Genomic DNA, 14,331 nt, shown 5'->3' with positions numbered 1-14,331 from the left:
GTCAGCGGCACTGCTATGGGTACCCGCATGGCCCCACAATATGCCAACATTTTTATGGCTGACTTAGAACAACGCTTCCTTAGCTCTCGTCCCCTAACGCCCCTACTCTACTTGCGCTACATTGATGACATCTTCATCATCTGGACCCATGGAAAAGAAGCCCTTGAGGAATTTCACCATGATTTCAATAATTTCCATCCCACCATCAACCTCAGCCTAGATCAATCCACACAAGCGGTCCATTTCCTGGACACTACTGTGCTAATAAGCGATGGTCACATAAATACCACCCTATACCGGAAACCTACTGACCGCTACACTTACCTACATGCCTCCAGCTTCCATCCAGGACACACCACACGATCCATTGTCTACAGCCAAGCTCTAAGATATAACCGCATTTGCTCCAATCCCTCGGATAGAGACAAGCACCTACAAGATCTCTATCAAGCATTCTTAAAACTACAATACCCACCTGCTGAAGTGAAAAAACAGATTGACAGAGCCAGACGAGTACCCAGAAGTCACCTCCTACAAGACAGGCCCAACAAAGAAAATAACAGAACACCACTAGCTGTCACCTTCAGCCCCCAACTAAAACCTCTCCAGCGCATCATCAGAGATCTACAACCTATCCTGAAAGATGATCCTTTACTCTCACAGATCTTGGGAGACAGACCTGTCCTCGCTTACAGACAACCCCCCAACCTAAAGCAAATACTCACCAGCAACCACACATCACTGAACAAAACCACTAACCCAGGAACCTATCCTTGTAACAAACCCGATGTCAACTCTGTCCACATATCTATTCCAGTGACATCATCATAGGACCTAATCACATCAGCCATACCATCAGGGGCTCGTTCACCTGCACATCTACCAATGTGATATATGCCATCATGTGCCAGCAATGCCCCTCTGCCATGTACATTGGCCAAACCGGACAGTCTCTACGCAAAAGAATTAATGGACACAAATCTGACATCAGGAATCAAAATACTCAAAAACCAGTGGGAGAACACTTTAACCTGTCTGGTCATTCAGTGACAGACCTGCGGGTGGCTATATTACAACAGAAAAACTTCAAAAACAGACTCCAACGAGAAACTGCTGAGCTAGAATTGATATGCAAACTAGACACAATCAACTCCGGTTTGAATAAGGACTGGGAATGGTTGGGCCATTACAAACATTGAAATCTATCTCCCCTTGTAAGTATTCTCACACTTGTTATCTAACTGTCTGTCTGTGCTGGGCTAGCTTGATTATCACTTCAAAAGTTTTTTTCTCTTAATTAATTGGCCTCTCAGAGGTGGTAAGACAACTCCCACCTGTTTATGCTCTCTGTATGTGTGTATATATATCTCCTCAATATATGTTCCATTCTATATGCATCCGAAGAAGTGGGCTATAGTCCACGAAAGCTTATGCTCTAATAAATTTGTTAGTCTCTAAGGTGCCACAAGTCCTCCTGTTCTTCTTCCTGTGAACAAGCTGCACAGCATATATGAAATTACACACATCTGGCTCAATATGATGTGACCGGATGAAACTTTCAATATGCTTAGATGCCAATTAATGGAAATAAAGTGAAATGATGAAAAATAAGTAGTTTTCCTACATCGTTTTGAAAGATCGACAGACCACTGAACCCAATCAACTGGACATTCGGCTCAATTCTAACCCTGAAGCTATTCAAGAGGCTAACCTGATAGCTGCATTGACCAGCCTGCACTTAATTAGTGAGCCCTTCTGTCTGAGCACTGACATCCTGTGTAAATAGTGACATGCCAGATGAGGGGGGGGGGGGGGGGGAAGAGGAGGAAAGAGGCACCCAGACAAGTTCAGCTACCTTTAAGTTGTTGGACAAATAAGTTTATATACTGTACTCTTGAGTTAAAGGGACATCACCAATAAAAATATTAGTCAGTAGTATTTTTAACTTAGTATTGACAGGACATGTGAAAGATAACATGGTAATCTATTTTTCAGTTTCCTTTGAGAATCCTGAATTACTTATGGAGGAGCACTTTGTGTATAGTCACAGTTTCTCGGAATGAGTGGGTCTTTCAAACAGCAACAGAGTATACAAAAATTTTGAAAAGGAAAATCAGACTAAAGTCACAAAAGCCAGTAGAGGGGCACGTTACACTTTAGTCTACTTCTTAAACTGACTAAATTCCAAGCTGGTGTCTCTACTGCTTATCTATAATTCTCATAGGCCTCATATGCTGTTGCATAATCCTGACCATTTGAAACAAAGAATAATATGCACAGTAAGGCTAGAAGTGGAGAGTCTAAAACCAGAAAGCAGAGATTATTATCCAGAAATAGAAAAAAGCCAAAGTCAATACAAGTATATGGAAGTGGTAGGAGATAACTAGAAACTAAATGAGGGTTAATGAAATTGCAGTGAAAGAGGAAACCTGCAGAGACTGTTGGAAACAATTCTGCCAAAAACTTCCAAACCACTTTTTAACCACCATATCTTTTTTCTGGGGGCTTCACCTGGTGGTATGTGCTTAGAGCAGGGGTCGGCAACCTACTGCACGCGTGCCAAACACAGCACGGGAGCCGATTTTGAGTGGCACGCTGCCTGCCTGGTGAGAGGAGGAGGAGGGGCCAGAAAGCGCCACGCTGGGGGAAGAGCGGCCCACTCAGCCCCACCGCTCTCCCCTGTGGGGGCAGGAGGCAGAAGCTTGGTCCTGCGGCAGCCAAGCTTCCCTGCTCCCCCGCTTCTTCCCACAGCTTGGTGCGTTCCAGCCCCTCCTCCTCCCTCTCCCTGCCCGCGATGGCCCTTGCGAGGGGGAGGGGGAAGAGTGGCAGCGTGCACACAGCTCCGTAGAGCAGGCAGAGAGAGGTAGGGACGGGCCTGGGGGAAGGGGATGGAACAGGGCATATCCCTCCCAGCCCCCTGCCGTGAGCCGCTCAGGGCAGGGGGCTGGGAGCACCCCTACGAGCCGAGCACAGCAGCCCTCTGCCCTGACCCCCCGCACATACACCCATCCCTCTGCCCTGCACCCCCACAGCCCATCCCTCTGCCCTGACCCCCCCCACACACCCAGCCTTGTGCCCTGCACCTCCACACACCCCCAGCCCTTTGCCCTCCCCGCAACACCCAGCCCTCTGCCCTGACCTCCCCCCAACCCCCAGCTTTCTGCCCTGCACGTCCCCCAGCCCTCTGCCCTGACCTCGAGTCCCCCCCCCCCCCAACACCCAGCCTTCTGCCCTGCACCTCCACACACACCCCAGCCCTCTGCCCTGAACCCCCCTCCCCCCCCCCCAACACCCAGCCTTCTGCCCTGCACCTCCACCCACCCCGCTCAGCCCACTGCAGGCCTAGGTGAACAGAACCCCAGGCTGGCAGCGGGCTGAGCAGGCTGGCGGCGTAAGATCAGCATTTTAATTTAATTTTAAATGAAGCTTCTTAAACATTTTGAAAACCTTGTTTACTTTACATACAACAATAGTTTAGTTATATAATATAGACTTATAGAGAGAGACCTTTTAAAAAACGTTAACATGTATTACCGGCACGCGAAACCTTAAATTTAAGAGAATAAATGAAGACTCGGCACACCACTTCTGAAAGGTTGCCTACCCCTGGCTTAGAGACTGTGCTGAAGGCAGATATTCTAGTCACAAATACATACTGTTCACAGACAATGGAGAAACATTAGTGCACTGCCATGACAAATTTTTAAGAGTTCCAACATGAAATGACAATTTACAAGTAGAGCTTGCTTCACGGAGCACTTGTTTGGTAGTGTCTGTTTTAGATGTGTGTCTACCAAAAAGTATATAAAAGTTGTCTTAGACATTAGGAGACTGCACAGTGATCTCCCACCTCTGTGCAGCCAGTGGTCTAGGCTCCCCAATGCCATGCTGGAACCTCCACACTTATTTGTCAAATAACATTTGCAGAATTTTAAAATATTGTGTGCAGAATTTTCATTTTTTTGGCACAGAATGTCCTCAGGAGTAGCTAATAAAACTAATAGTGGACTTTGACTACTTGCATCTAAATTGGACAAAGTCACCACCTGACAAGTTTCAGCAATTTCTCAACCATTTAAACAACTGCTTCTTCATACAATTCTACAGCATACAAATTAATAGTTTCTCCCCCTTAGGGCTTGTCTACATAGAAAAATTAACTTCTATAATTATACTAGTATAACTCCAAGTGGATTCTATTATTTACAACAGTGGCCTTTTTAGATTTAGCTTAATTCCCTGTTGAAGCAAATTAAGCTAAACTGAAAAAAGGCCACTGTTATTGCAAATTATAGCATCCACATGGTAAGTTACACTGATAACTATATTGGTATAGCAATGCTGATAAAATTTCCCAAAGTAGACAAGCTCTTGTGCCTACCTAGGTAACATAGGAATTGGTTCAAGTAGTAACCATAGTTGAACCATTACATAACTATGACTGATTCAGTATGTGCAGAGAAATTCTACCAAAAACTAGGACTGTGAAATGAAACTTTAGGGGATTAAAAAAGAGAAAAGAAAAGAGAAAAGAGGAAGCAGTAACAAAACAGCAAAAATAAATAAATAAAAATCACAGGTCAAGTGAAGAACGCAAAATTCTGACTGGTTAAATGTCAACTGACCAGCTCTTATTTGAGCTCCATCAAATACTCTATCAAGAATGCCCTGATGTAGGTATTGTGGTGCCATTTTTTCAGAACTTCATTTAATTGTGTTTCACATTTTTCTCTGTTAAAATAATGCAGTTAAGTAACTTTTCTGTAATTAGGCATAACTAAGATCTCAGGTTGTACTTACTAGAGACCATAAAGTCTTACTCTTTTTTTGTTGTCGTTACTGTACTAATAAATTAGTGCTTTAAAATAACCTGACCATTGACACTATTTGATCCATCAACTGACCAAATGTTTTTGGATAGGTCACATGTGCAACCCTAGACTCTGCAAAGAGGGTACTTGAGAATACCAGAGTTGCAGAAGAAATACATATGCAGAAACAGAGGAAGTATGGAAGACAAGGACACGACGCAGTATGGTTAAATGACAAGGTTCAAGGATGTTATCTGAGCCAAAGATATATCCTCCAGAATATGGAACTCCAACTCAGTAGCATAGCTGGGGGTTAGCAGGGCAACGGCCGCTCCCCCACCGAGCACACGTGGCGCCTTTTTAATTTTACTCACTTGGGAGCAGAAAAAAAAAAAAAGACGCCACCCACTGCGGCGCTTTTACTGACGGGGGCTCTCAAGGCTGGATCCCCACTTTGAACTTTAGGGTACAAATGTAGGGGCCTGCATGAAAACTTCTAAGCTTAACTACCAGCTTAGCTCTGGTTCCGCTGCCACCATTTCAATTTTTCCCTCCCTGGGAAGCCTTGAAAAACCTTCACCAATTCCCTGGTGAATACAGATCCAAACCCCTTGGATTTTAAAACAAGGAGAAATTAACCATCCCCCCTCCTTCCTCCCACCAACTCCTGGTGAATCAAGATCCAAACCCCTTGGATCTTAAAACAAGGAAAAAATCAATCAGGTTCTAAAAAGAAAGCTTTTAATTAAAGAAAAAAAGGTAAAAATCATCTCTGTAAAATCAGTATGGAAATTAACCTTACAGGGTAATCAAACTTAAAGAGCTTAGAGGACTCCCCTCTAGTCTCAGGTTCAAAGTACAGCAAACAAAGATAAACACTCTAGTAAAAGGTACATTTACAAGTTGAGAAAACAAAGGAAAACTAACACGCCTTGCCTGGCTATTTACTTACAAGTTTGAAATAGGAGAGACTTGTTTAGAAAGATGTGGAGAACCTGGATTGATGTCTGGTCCCTCTCAGTCCCGAGAGCGAACACACTCCCAAACAAAGAACACAAACAACAACCTTCCCCCCCCCACCCCAAGATTTGAAAGTATCTTGTCCCCTTATTGGTCCTTTAGGTCAGATGCCAGCCAGGTTACCTGAGCTTCTTAACCCTTTACAGGGAAAAGGATTTTGGAGTCTCTGGCCAGGAGGGATTTTATAGTACTGTACACAGGACAGCTGTTACCCTTCCCTTTATAGTTATGACAGGGGCGCTCCAGGTCTTTGGCAGCGGGCCCTTCACTAGCTCCGGGTGTCTTCAGCGGCACTGAAGCTTCATCGCTGAAATTCCGCCGAAGACCTGTGGAGCGAGTGAAGATCCCACCGCCGAAGTACCGAAGACCCAGAGCGCCACCCAGTCGGTAAAAGTGCTGCAGCCGGTGGCGCCTTTCCCCCTCCCCCGCTACCCCTGTTCTCTCCAACTCAAGTGAATCCTACATAACAGGGGTCACCAACCTTTCAGAACTGGTGTGCCGAGTCTTCATTTATTGACTCTAATTTAAGGTTTCGCGTGCCAGTAATACATTTTAACGTTTTTAGAAGGTCTCTTTCTATAAGTCTATAATATATAACTAAGCTCCTGTTGTATGTAAAGTAAACAACATTTTTTAAATGTTTAAGAAGCTTCACTTAAAATTAAATTAAAATGCAGAGCACCCCGGACCGGTGGCCAGGACCCGGGCAGTGTGAGTGCCACTGAAAATCAGCACGCGTGCCATAGGTTGCCTACCCCTGCTATATAAAGTAGCAAGCTATTGCAGGTAACATATAAGATAGATGTTAGGAGGGAATTTGAGAAGAAATGAGTAGACCAAAAAGCCCATATACCAAAAGCAGCAGCCTAGGATACAATCCACACATACTACTAGAACAAACAGAGCAATTAAGAACAATGACCAAGATACCCTGTAAGAACATTTTTTAACACAACATACACATATTGTTTCTAGGCATATACTAAAATAAAGCCAATTAACAAAATACAAGCTATGCAGACAATTAATACTTCAAGGAATTAGTTGGAAACAACTGCAAGGATAAAATAGAAAAATAAACACTGGGTAAGAAAAAAAAATCAAGTTTTAAAATATCAGTACATTAAGATCAATTGGACAAGTGAATGGCAGCATGTGGATAAGCATTCAGGAAATAATCACTTATTAATCACTGTGTAGATTATCAATTCACCTTTCACAAAAGGCAAACATTCATCCTCACTCAACTGCCATGTTATTTTTATCTGATTATCTATAATTAGACATTTGAAGATAAAATGGTGGTAATTTGCCTAAAATGCACTTGCCTAAAAATTCTATAAATTTAAAATGTTAATTATACAAGATATATTGGGAAGTGACTGCTACTATGAACTTGTTTGCTCCTAGTAAAAATAATCACCTAACTGTTCTAAAATTAGTAATTTATTTATAGCAAAGAGAGCAAGAGGAGTACTAGATTACTTAGTAAGATGCATACCATAACTATACAGTAAGCAGCAAATTGCTATTAAGAACTATTAAAACTTCAAATCTTAATGCTGCCCAAAGCCAACAAGAGAAACCAATCAAGAAACACCTGCCAGTACACATCAACAGCACACATCTGATCTTAGACACACAGATTTTTTTTCTTGTTAAGCACTCTGGCCTTGGATAAATTGAACTTATTCCTTTAAAAAAAAAAAACACTCTTCACTATTGTTAACACCAGTAGTAGCAAGACAGACGCTCTAGGAGCAAATAATGAACCAGTGGTTGCCAGTAGTTTTACCACCATGACATGTGGACCTCCTCTGAGCAGGTATAGATGACAGAGTAATTTAAAACTCCTGGAGCTTTGTTCACACTAGGGGTAAGTCTATACAGCAGCTGGGAGGTATGATCCCAGCTCATGGAGACATACATGCTTGAGCAGAGCTAGTGTTAGTGCCTAAAAGTCTGGATACAGCAGTATGAGGCTCCGGCTAGCTGCCCAAGTAGAACCCTGCAGATATGCACTCTGGTATGCATAACCTGAGCTGCAGCCTGTGTCGCCACAGACACGCAGCAATTTTTAGGAGCCAGCTCGAACAGAGTTTGCACATGTATGTCTACTAGAGTTGCCAATCCTCTTGGTTTCACTGGGAGTCTCCCAGAATTGGGTTCTATCTTCCTGAGGCTAGTGAAGCCAAATGGAGATTTTAGGCCACTAAAAGTCGGGCGATGCAGCAGGGCTAAGGCAGGCTAACTCCCTGCGCTGGCCCCGCATCACTCCCGGAAGTGCCCGGCACATTCGTGCGACCCCTGGGGGAGGGGGCAGGGGGTCTGCACGTGCTGCCCCCCCCACACACCCAAGTGCCAACTCCGCAGCTCCCATTGGCCGGGAACTACAGCCAATGGGAGCTGCAAGGGTGGTGCCTGCAGGCACAGGCAGTGCACAGAGCCCCCTGGTCTCCCCTCCCACCAGGCCGCAGGGATGTGCCAGCCGCTTCTGGGAGTGGTGCAAGGGCAGGTAGGGAGCCTGCCTTAGCCTCACTGCACTGCCGCCTGGGAGCCGCCTGAGGCAAGAGCCTCTCGGCCAGAGCCCCACCCCTCACCCCCTCCTGCACTCCAACCCCCTTCCCCAGCCCTGAGCCCCCTCCTGGAGCCAGCACCCAAAAGCCCTCCCACACCCCAACCCTCTGCCCCCACCCTGAGCCCCTTCCTGCACCTCATACCCCCTACCCCAGCCCCCTCCCAGACCCCACACCCCCTCCCAGAGCCCAATCCCCTGCCCCAGCCCTGAGCCCCCTCCTGCACTCAAACTCCCTCCCAGAGCTTGCACCCCACACCCTGTTCTGTACCCCAACACCCTGCCCCAGGCTCAGCCCCCTCCCATACTCCCAACCCCAGCCCAGAGCCCACAGCCCAACCTCCCGCTCCAGCCCAGTGAAAGTGAATGAGGGTAGGGGAGAGCAAGTGACGGGGAGAGGGAGGGAGGAAGGAAGGAAGGGAGGAGAGGGATGGTGTGAGTGGGGCATAGCCTCAGAGAAGGGGGCAGGGCAAGGGTGTTTGGATTTGTGTGATTAGACAGTTAGCAACCCTAATGTCTACACAAACTGGGAATCACATCACCCAGCAGCTGTGTAGACACACTCTACAACTCTATTATATCACCCATGGGGCTGCACCAAGTGGGATTTTTTTAATATAATAATTAATACACAGAACAGCCTAAAGGATTTTTTTAAATATTTTTAAGTAACCTAGACCAAGAAAATATTTCAGACAAACTACAATGGATGACCCAAGAGATGGTTCATTTATAACACAAATTAAACCTAGAGTCCCTGGGCTGACCACTTACACGTTAAAAAAACCCTTTAATGATGTTGCAGAGAACCCCATTCTGCTTTACTAGGCTGACAGCCATGCTCAACCATATGGCTCAATGAAAAAAAAGTTCCTGCATTTTAATGCCTTAAATCTAGTCCCTATATATCATGTGTTCTTGGTCAGTTGCTATCCAAGAGATGGCTGCATTTCAGGGATGAGGTGAACCCCTATACATCAGTTACATTTGTAAAGTGCTTTAGGATCCTCCTTGGAGCTGAGCGTGCTGGATAAGTGTAAGATATTATTATTAGCAACACACCTGAACAGACATCCCGAATTCTAGAGAGGTATGAGATCTGAACCCAGATCAGGCTTTGACAATTCAGCGGTATGTTTAACATAGGCCAAGCCAAAACCCTAGATCCACGCAACCGAAACTTTTTTTCCGTGGAGACAGAGAAGAAGCGGGGGACGGGGACGCACGCAAGGGGAAAGTGTCTCAAATTTGGTTTCAGACTTTGCAGCCCTCTGTCGTTACTAGTGTTCCCCGGAGACCCCGCGCCCCAGTTAGGAGCGCCCCGCGCTGCGGCCATGGGGAGCGGAGGCGGCTGGGCACAAAGCCGCGCGTCAGCCCGTTTGCTGCGGCCCCGCTACATCCCCCAGCCGGGGGCAGGCGGGCCCCTCATTAGAAGCGGTGCCGGGCCTGCTCTGCCCTGCCCTGGGCTCCCGCTAGACAAAGGAAGGAAGCGGGCGAGAGCTACAGCCTAGCCACCGCCGCTACTCGCCGCACGGGGCCGGGGCCTCGCACCTGCGCCCGGGCCACAGGGGGAGCTGACTTGACGGGCTGGGGGAGGGCGGGTGTCCCGAGCCGGGGCGGTCACTGACCAGGATCCGCTTGAAGAGGTTGCTCTCCTTGGGCGGCAGCAGCACGGACGGCATGGTGCGCTAGGGCAGCCCGGGCGGTGGGGAGAAGACGCGGCTCCTGCCAGTCGGCTGCGGCGGCTCTTTAACTCATTGGCCTGCGCCGCCCGGCCGGCTCCCCTCAATCACCGCGAGCGAGCGAGCGCGGCCCTTGTGCGCAGCTGCCGGGGAGGCCTCGCTTCCCAACTGACGCTGCAAAATGGCCGCTGGGATCCCCCTTGGCGCACGCGCAGATCGTGCTCTATATCCAGCAGCGTCCCGCTGGCCCCGGGGGTGGGGGAGGCATCCCAGGAGGTAGAGGGCTGAGTTTGGCCTCGCCCAGATTTGCCACCAACTCTCGCGATGTTGTTATAATAAACCTCGGGATTTGGTGCCAAAGCAGGTCAGTTTTACACCGTTTGTAGCGCTTGTGGTTAGAGAGGAACGCGACCCTCCCTCCCCCAACAAGGCAACATCCCAGGGCAAGGTCTGGTTGGTGGGCTCTGTGGAGGCCTGGGGCTGGCAGTGCAGCGTGGTGTTTGGCAGTGGGGGGCACTGGCAGTGTGTGACCTGTACCTGTAGGGTGACCAGATGTCCTGATTTTATAGAGACAGTCCTGATTTTTTGGGTCTTTTTCTTATATAGGATCCTATTACTCCCCCCCACCCCCGTCCTGATTTTTCACACTTGCTGTCTGGTCAGAGGCGGCTCTATGTTTTTTGCCGCGCCAAGCACGGCAGGCAAGCGGCTTTCGGCGGCGCGCCTGCAGGCAGTCCACTGGTAACGCGGATTCGGTGGCATGCCTGCGGCAGGTCCACCGGTGCCGCACCATTGGCATCCCCGCCGCCAAATTGCTGCCGAAGCCGCGGGATTGGCAGACCTCCCGTATTCGCGCCGCCAAAAGCCGCCTGCCTGCCGCCCTCACAGCGACTGGCAGGCCGCCCCTCGCAGCTTGCTGCCCCAGCACGCGCTTGCTGCGCTGGTGCCTGGAGCCGCCCCTGTGTCTGGTAATCCTACATGAGACAGGATGGAAAAATCCCATTATTCTGATTACGCTCTTGCCACTGTCCTTCCTCTTCGCCTTAGTGTCCACTGTATGAAGAACTGTTTGTGCTAGACCCACATCATCTGAGAGCCAGGAATCCCTACTTTCAAAGAGTACAATGCATTCCTCTCTACACAGAGTTTGTGTGACTAGTGGCTGCTAAGATCTGGCTGGAATTTAAGGAGAGGATGGCAGGCTAGTAATCAGACAATTATGATTAGAACCTAGGGATGTCATCTAATGTATTTATTCATTTTTCAATGTTTGACATCTAATGTTAGCTATGTAAAGCTTCCCAGCCATCTCATAAATATTTGTAAGAGTTAGTATTTGTTCCTGGACTGGCAGTGGTTCCTTTACCAAGTGAAGTTTGAGGCTCAAGTGGCTTGCTGCTGTTGACATAATAAGAATTACCTGTTTCCACATTGAGACCTTTGCTTTTTGAAGGCTGTAGCTTCTCTTGAAGGTGTAGATTGGGGAACTGCTTGTAACTTTAGTGGCTTCACAGATGTAAGTTGTCTCTCAGACTTTCCTGGGAAAGGGAACCATCTGAAGGACAAAGTGACTTTTCCTATGTTTTGTGAGAGACAGGGTGGGTGAGGTAATATCTTTTATTGGACCAATTTCTGTTGGTGAAAGACAAGCTTACATAGAGCTCTTCTTCATTTTACATAAATTAACATTCAAAAATAGAACTATAAAACCCACAATTCACTACATTGGCTGGCATCCCCTATATAAAGATGATTTTTTCTAACTTGTCAAAGAAGATGAATACTTCAACATACACTTCAAACACTGTCATAATCAGTAGTTTTCCAAAGAACTAGGCCACAGACTAAAAAAATTTCATTTTCCACACCCTAGTACAGGGTCGGCAACCTTTGGCCTGCGGCCCGTCAGGGTAAGCCCCCTGGCGGGCCGGGCTGGTTTGTTTACCTGCCACGTCCGCAGGTTTGGCCGATTGCAGCTCCCACGTTCCAGGCCAAACCTTGCAGGCTTCTTGCAGCCCCTATTGGCCTGGAATGGCGAACCGTGGCCAGTGGGAACCGCGATCAGCCGAATGTTGCCGATCCCTGCCCTAGTACAATATCCTACTCACATGCAACCCCATTCCAAACTAGGAGTTAGAGCTGATGTTTGCCTACAGTGGATAAAGACCATATTAGTAGCCTGGCATCCTGACATAATAGCCAACCTGTCCATTCTGACATATGGCTGTCAACATAGAGGGGTTGCACCTAAGATGGGAGCATCATTAGGTTGTTAATGCCCTAATGGGGCATTACAGGCACTGGATCTGAAGACTGGGGAGGATTGTTCTATGTATATTTCTGTCTTTCTGTCTCTGGAGAGAAGAAAAGGGAATTTTAGGGTGAGTGCATTACATTCTTATTTCTAGGGATTGAAGAAAATATGGGGTATATTTTGTATGAAACTAGAAGAGAATTAAGATACACACCATGAACTAGTCATACATGAATAATAAAATATTGCCTTTCCTGCAAGATTTTTATTTATTATACTTTTTAGAGACTGCTCTGAAACTACCACATCCCAAGCCATATGGCTATACTTTCCCCCTACAGTTATTTAGCATGTAGAAATTCCCTATAGGAGGTGAGCTCAACCTTTTTATGCTCCCCCAGAGGGATAACAACTTTCACCAGCTCCAAATGACTCAATCAGCTCTTCCTCATTTCCACAAGTTATGTTCCACATACACCGCAACCTCCCACAAAAAAATAGCAAAAGAGGAACAGCTGGTCTGAGGCCATTAGGAACATAAGAATGACCATACTGGGTCAGACAGCATCTAGTGCCAGATGTTTCAGAGGTAATTAACAGAACAGGGCAATTATCAAGTGATCCATTCCCTGTTATGCAGTCCCAGCTTCTGGCAGTCAGAGGTTTAGGGACACCCAGATCATGGGGTTACATCCCTGACTATCTTGGGCAATGCTCCTGAGGGGCCTATCCTCCATTAACTTACCTAAATCTTTTGTGAACCTTGTTATACTTTGACAACTTCACAACATCTCCTGGCAATGAGTTCCACAGGGTGATGGTGTGTTGTGTGAAGAAATACTTCCTTATGCTTATTTTAAACCTGTGGCATATTAATTTCATTGGGTGACCCCTGATTCTTGTGTTATGTGAGGGGGTAAATAACACTTCCTTATTCACTTTTTCCACACTATTCATGATTTTATAAAAAGAAGAACAGGAGTACTTGTGACACCTTAGAGACTAACAAATTTATTAGAGCATAAGCTTTCGTGGACTACAGCCCACTTCTTCGGATGCATATAGCATATAGCATCCGAAGAAGTGGGCTGTAGTCCACGAAAGCTTATGCTCTAATAAATTTGTTAGTCTCTAAGGTGCCACAAGTACTCCTGTTCTTCTTTTTGCGGATACAGACTAACACGGCTGCTACTCTGAAACCTGTCATGATTTTATAGACCTCTATCATATCCTCCTAGTTGTCTCTCTTCTAAGATGAACAATCAGTCTTCTTAATCTCTCCTCATATGGAAGCTGTTTCACACCCCTAATAATTTTTGCTGCCCTTCTCTGTACCTTTCCCAATTCTAATATATGTTGCTTGAGATGAGACAATCAAAACTGCATGCAGTATTCAAAATGTGGGTGTACCATGGATTTATATAGTGACATTATGATATTTTATGTCTTATTATCTCTCCCTTTCCTATTGTTTCCTAACATTCTATTAGCTTTTTTGACTGTCACTGTACATTGAGGAGATATTTTCAGAGAACTACCCACAATGACTCTTTCTTGAGTGGTAATAGCTAAATTAGACCCCATAATTTTGTATATATCATTGGGATTATGTTTTCCAATGTGCATTATTTGCACTTACCAACATTGAATTTATCTGCCATTTTGTTGCCCAGCCACCCAGTTTTGTGAGATCTGTTTGTAACTCTTTACAGTCTGCCTAGAACTTAACTATCTTGAGTAATTTTGTATAGTCAGCAAATTTTGCCATCTCACTGTTCACCCGCTTTTCCAGATCATTTAAGAATATGTTGAAGAGCACAGGTCCCAGGACAGATCTGTGGGGGACCCTGCTATTTACCTCGCTCCATTGTGAAAAAGGACCGTTCTGTCCTGGAGTTTTAAAGGTCCAGATTCTCAAAGGTATTTAGGCTCCTAATTTCCATTCATTTCAATGGGAGATATGCACATAGGTACCTTTGAGGATCTGGG

At 46.3% G+C, this 14,331-nt stretch overlaps 2 protein-coding genes across 10 annotated transcripts in view; one reads left to right on the top strand and one right to left on the bottom strand.

Annotated features, from left to right (window-relative positions):
• Positions 1 to 10,288, bottom strand: part of NAA16 (N-alpha-acetyltransferase 16, NatA auxiliary subunit) — a 101,195-nt gene extending 90,907 nt beyond the window's left edge. For all 6 annotated transcript variants that reach the window (XR_010597774.1, XR_010597776.1, XR_010597775.1 and 3 more), the window contains exon 1: positions 10,035 to 10,288. Coding sequence is in view for 1 of the 6 variants with exons in the window: in XM_005301479.5 (XP_005301536.1) it covers positions 10,035 to 10,088 (54 nt within the window). In the remaining 5 variants the exon portion in view is untranslated. The remainder of the gene's footprint in view (positions 1 to 10,034) is intronic.
• Positions 10,289 to 10,313: 25 nt separating this feature from the next.
• MTRF1 (mitochondrial translation release factor 1) overlaps positions 10,314 to 14,331 on the top strand; it is a 29,512-nt gene continuing 25,494 nt past the window's right edge. Inside the window, exons 1-2 of one of the 4 annotated variants that reach the window (XM_024104301.3) lie at positions 10,314 to 10,452; positions 14,135 to 14,262. The gene's annotated coding sequence lies outside the window, so the exon portion shown is untranslated. Of the gene's footprint in view, positions 10,453 to 14,134; positions 14,263 to 14,331 lie in introns of those variants that run through there. The other 3 variants (XM_005301476.5, XM_065581165.1, XM_065581167.1) reach the window with 3 other exon arrangements.

This window comes from Chrysemys picta, chromosome 1, assembly GCF_011386835.1.
Source record: "Chrysemys picta bellii isolate R12L10 chromosome 1, ASM1138683v2, whole genome shotgun sequence".
In the NCBI taxonomy this organism is placed as follows: Eukaryota; Metazoa; Chordata; order Testudines; family Emydidae; genus Chrysemys; species Chrysemys picta.
Note: the sequence above shows the minus strand (reverse complement) of the source record. Positions and strands in the feature narration are given on the sequence as shown.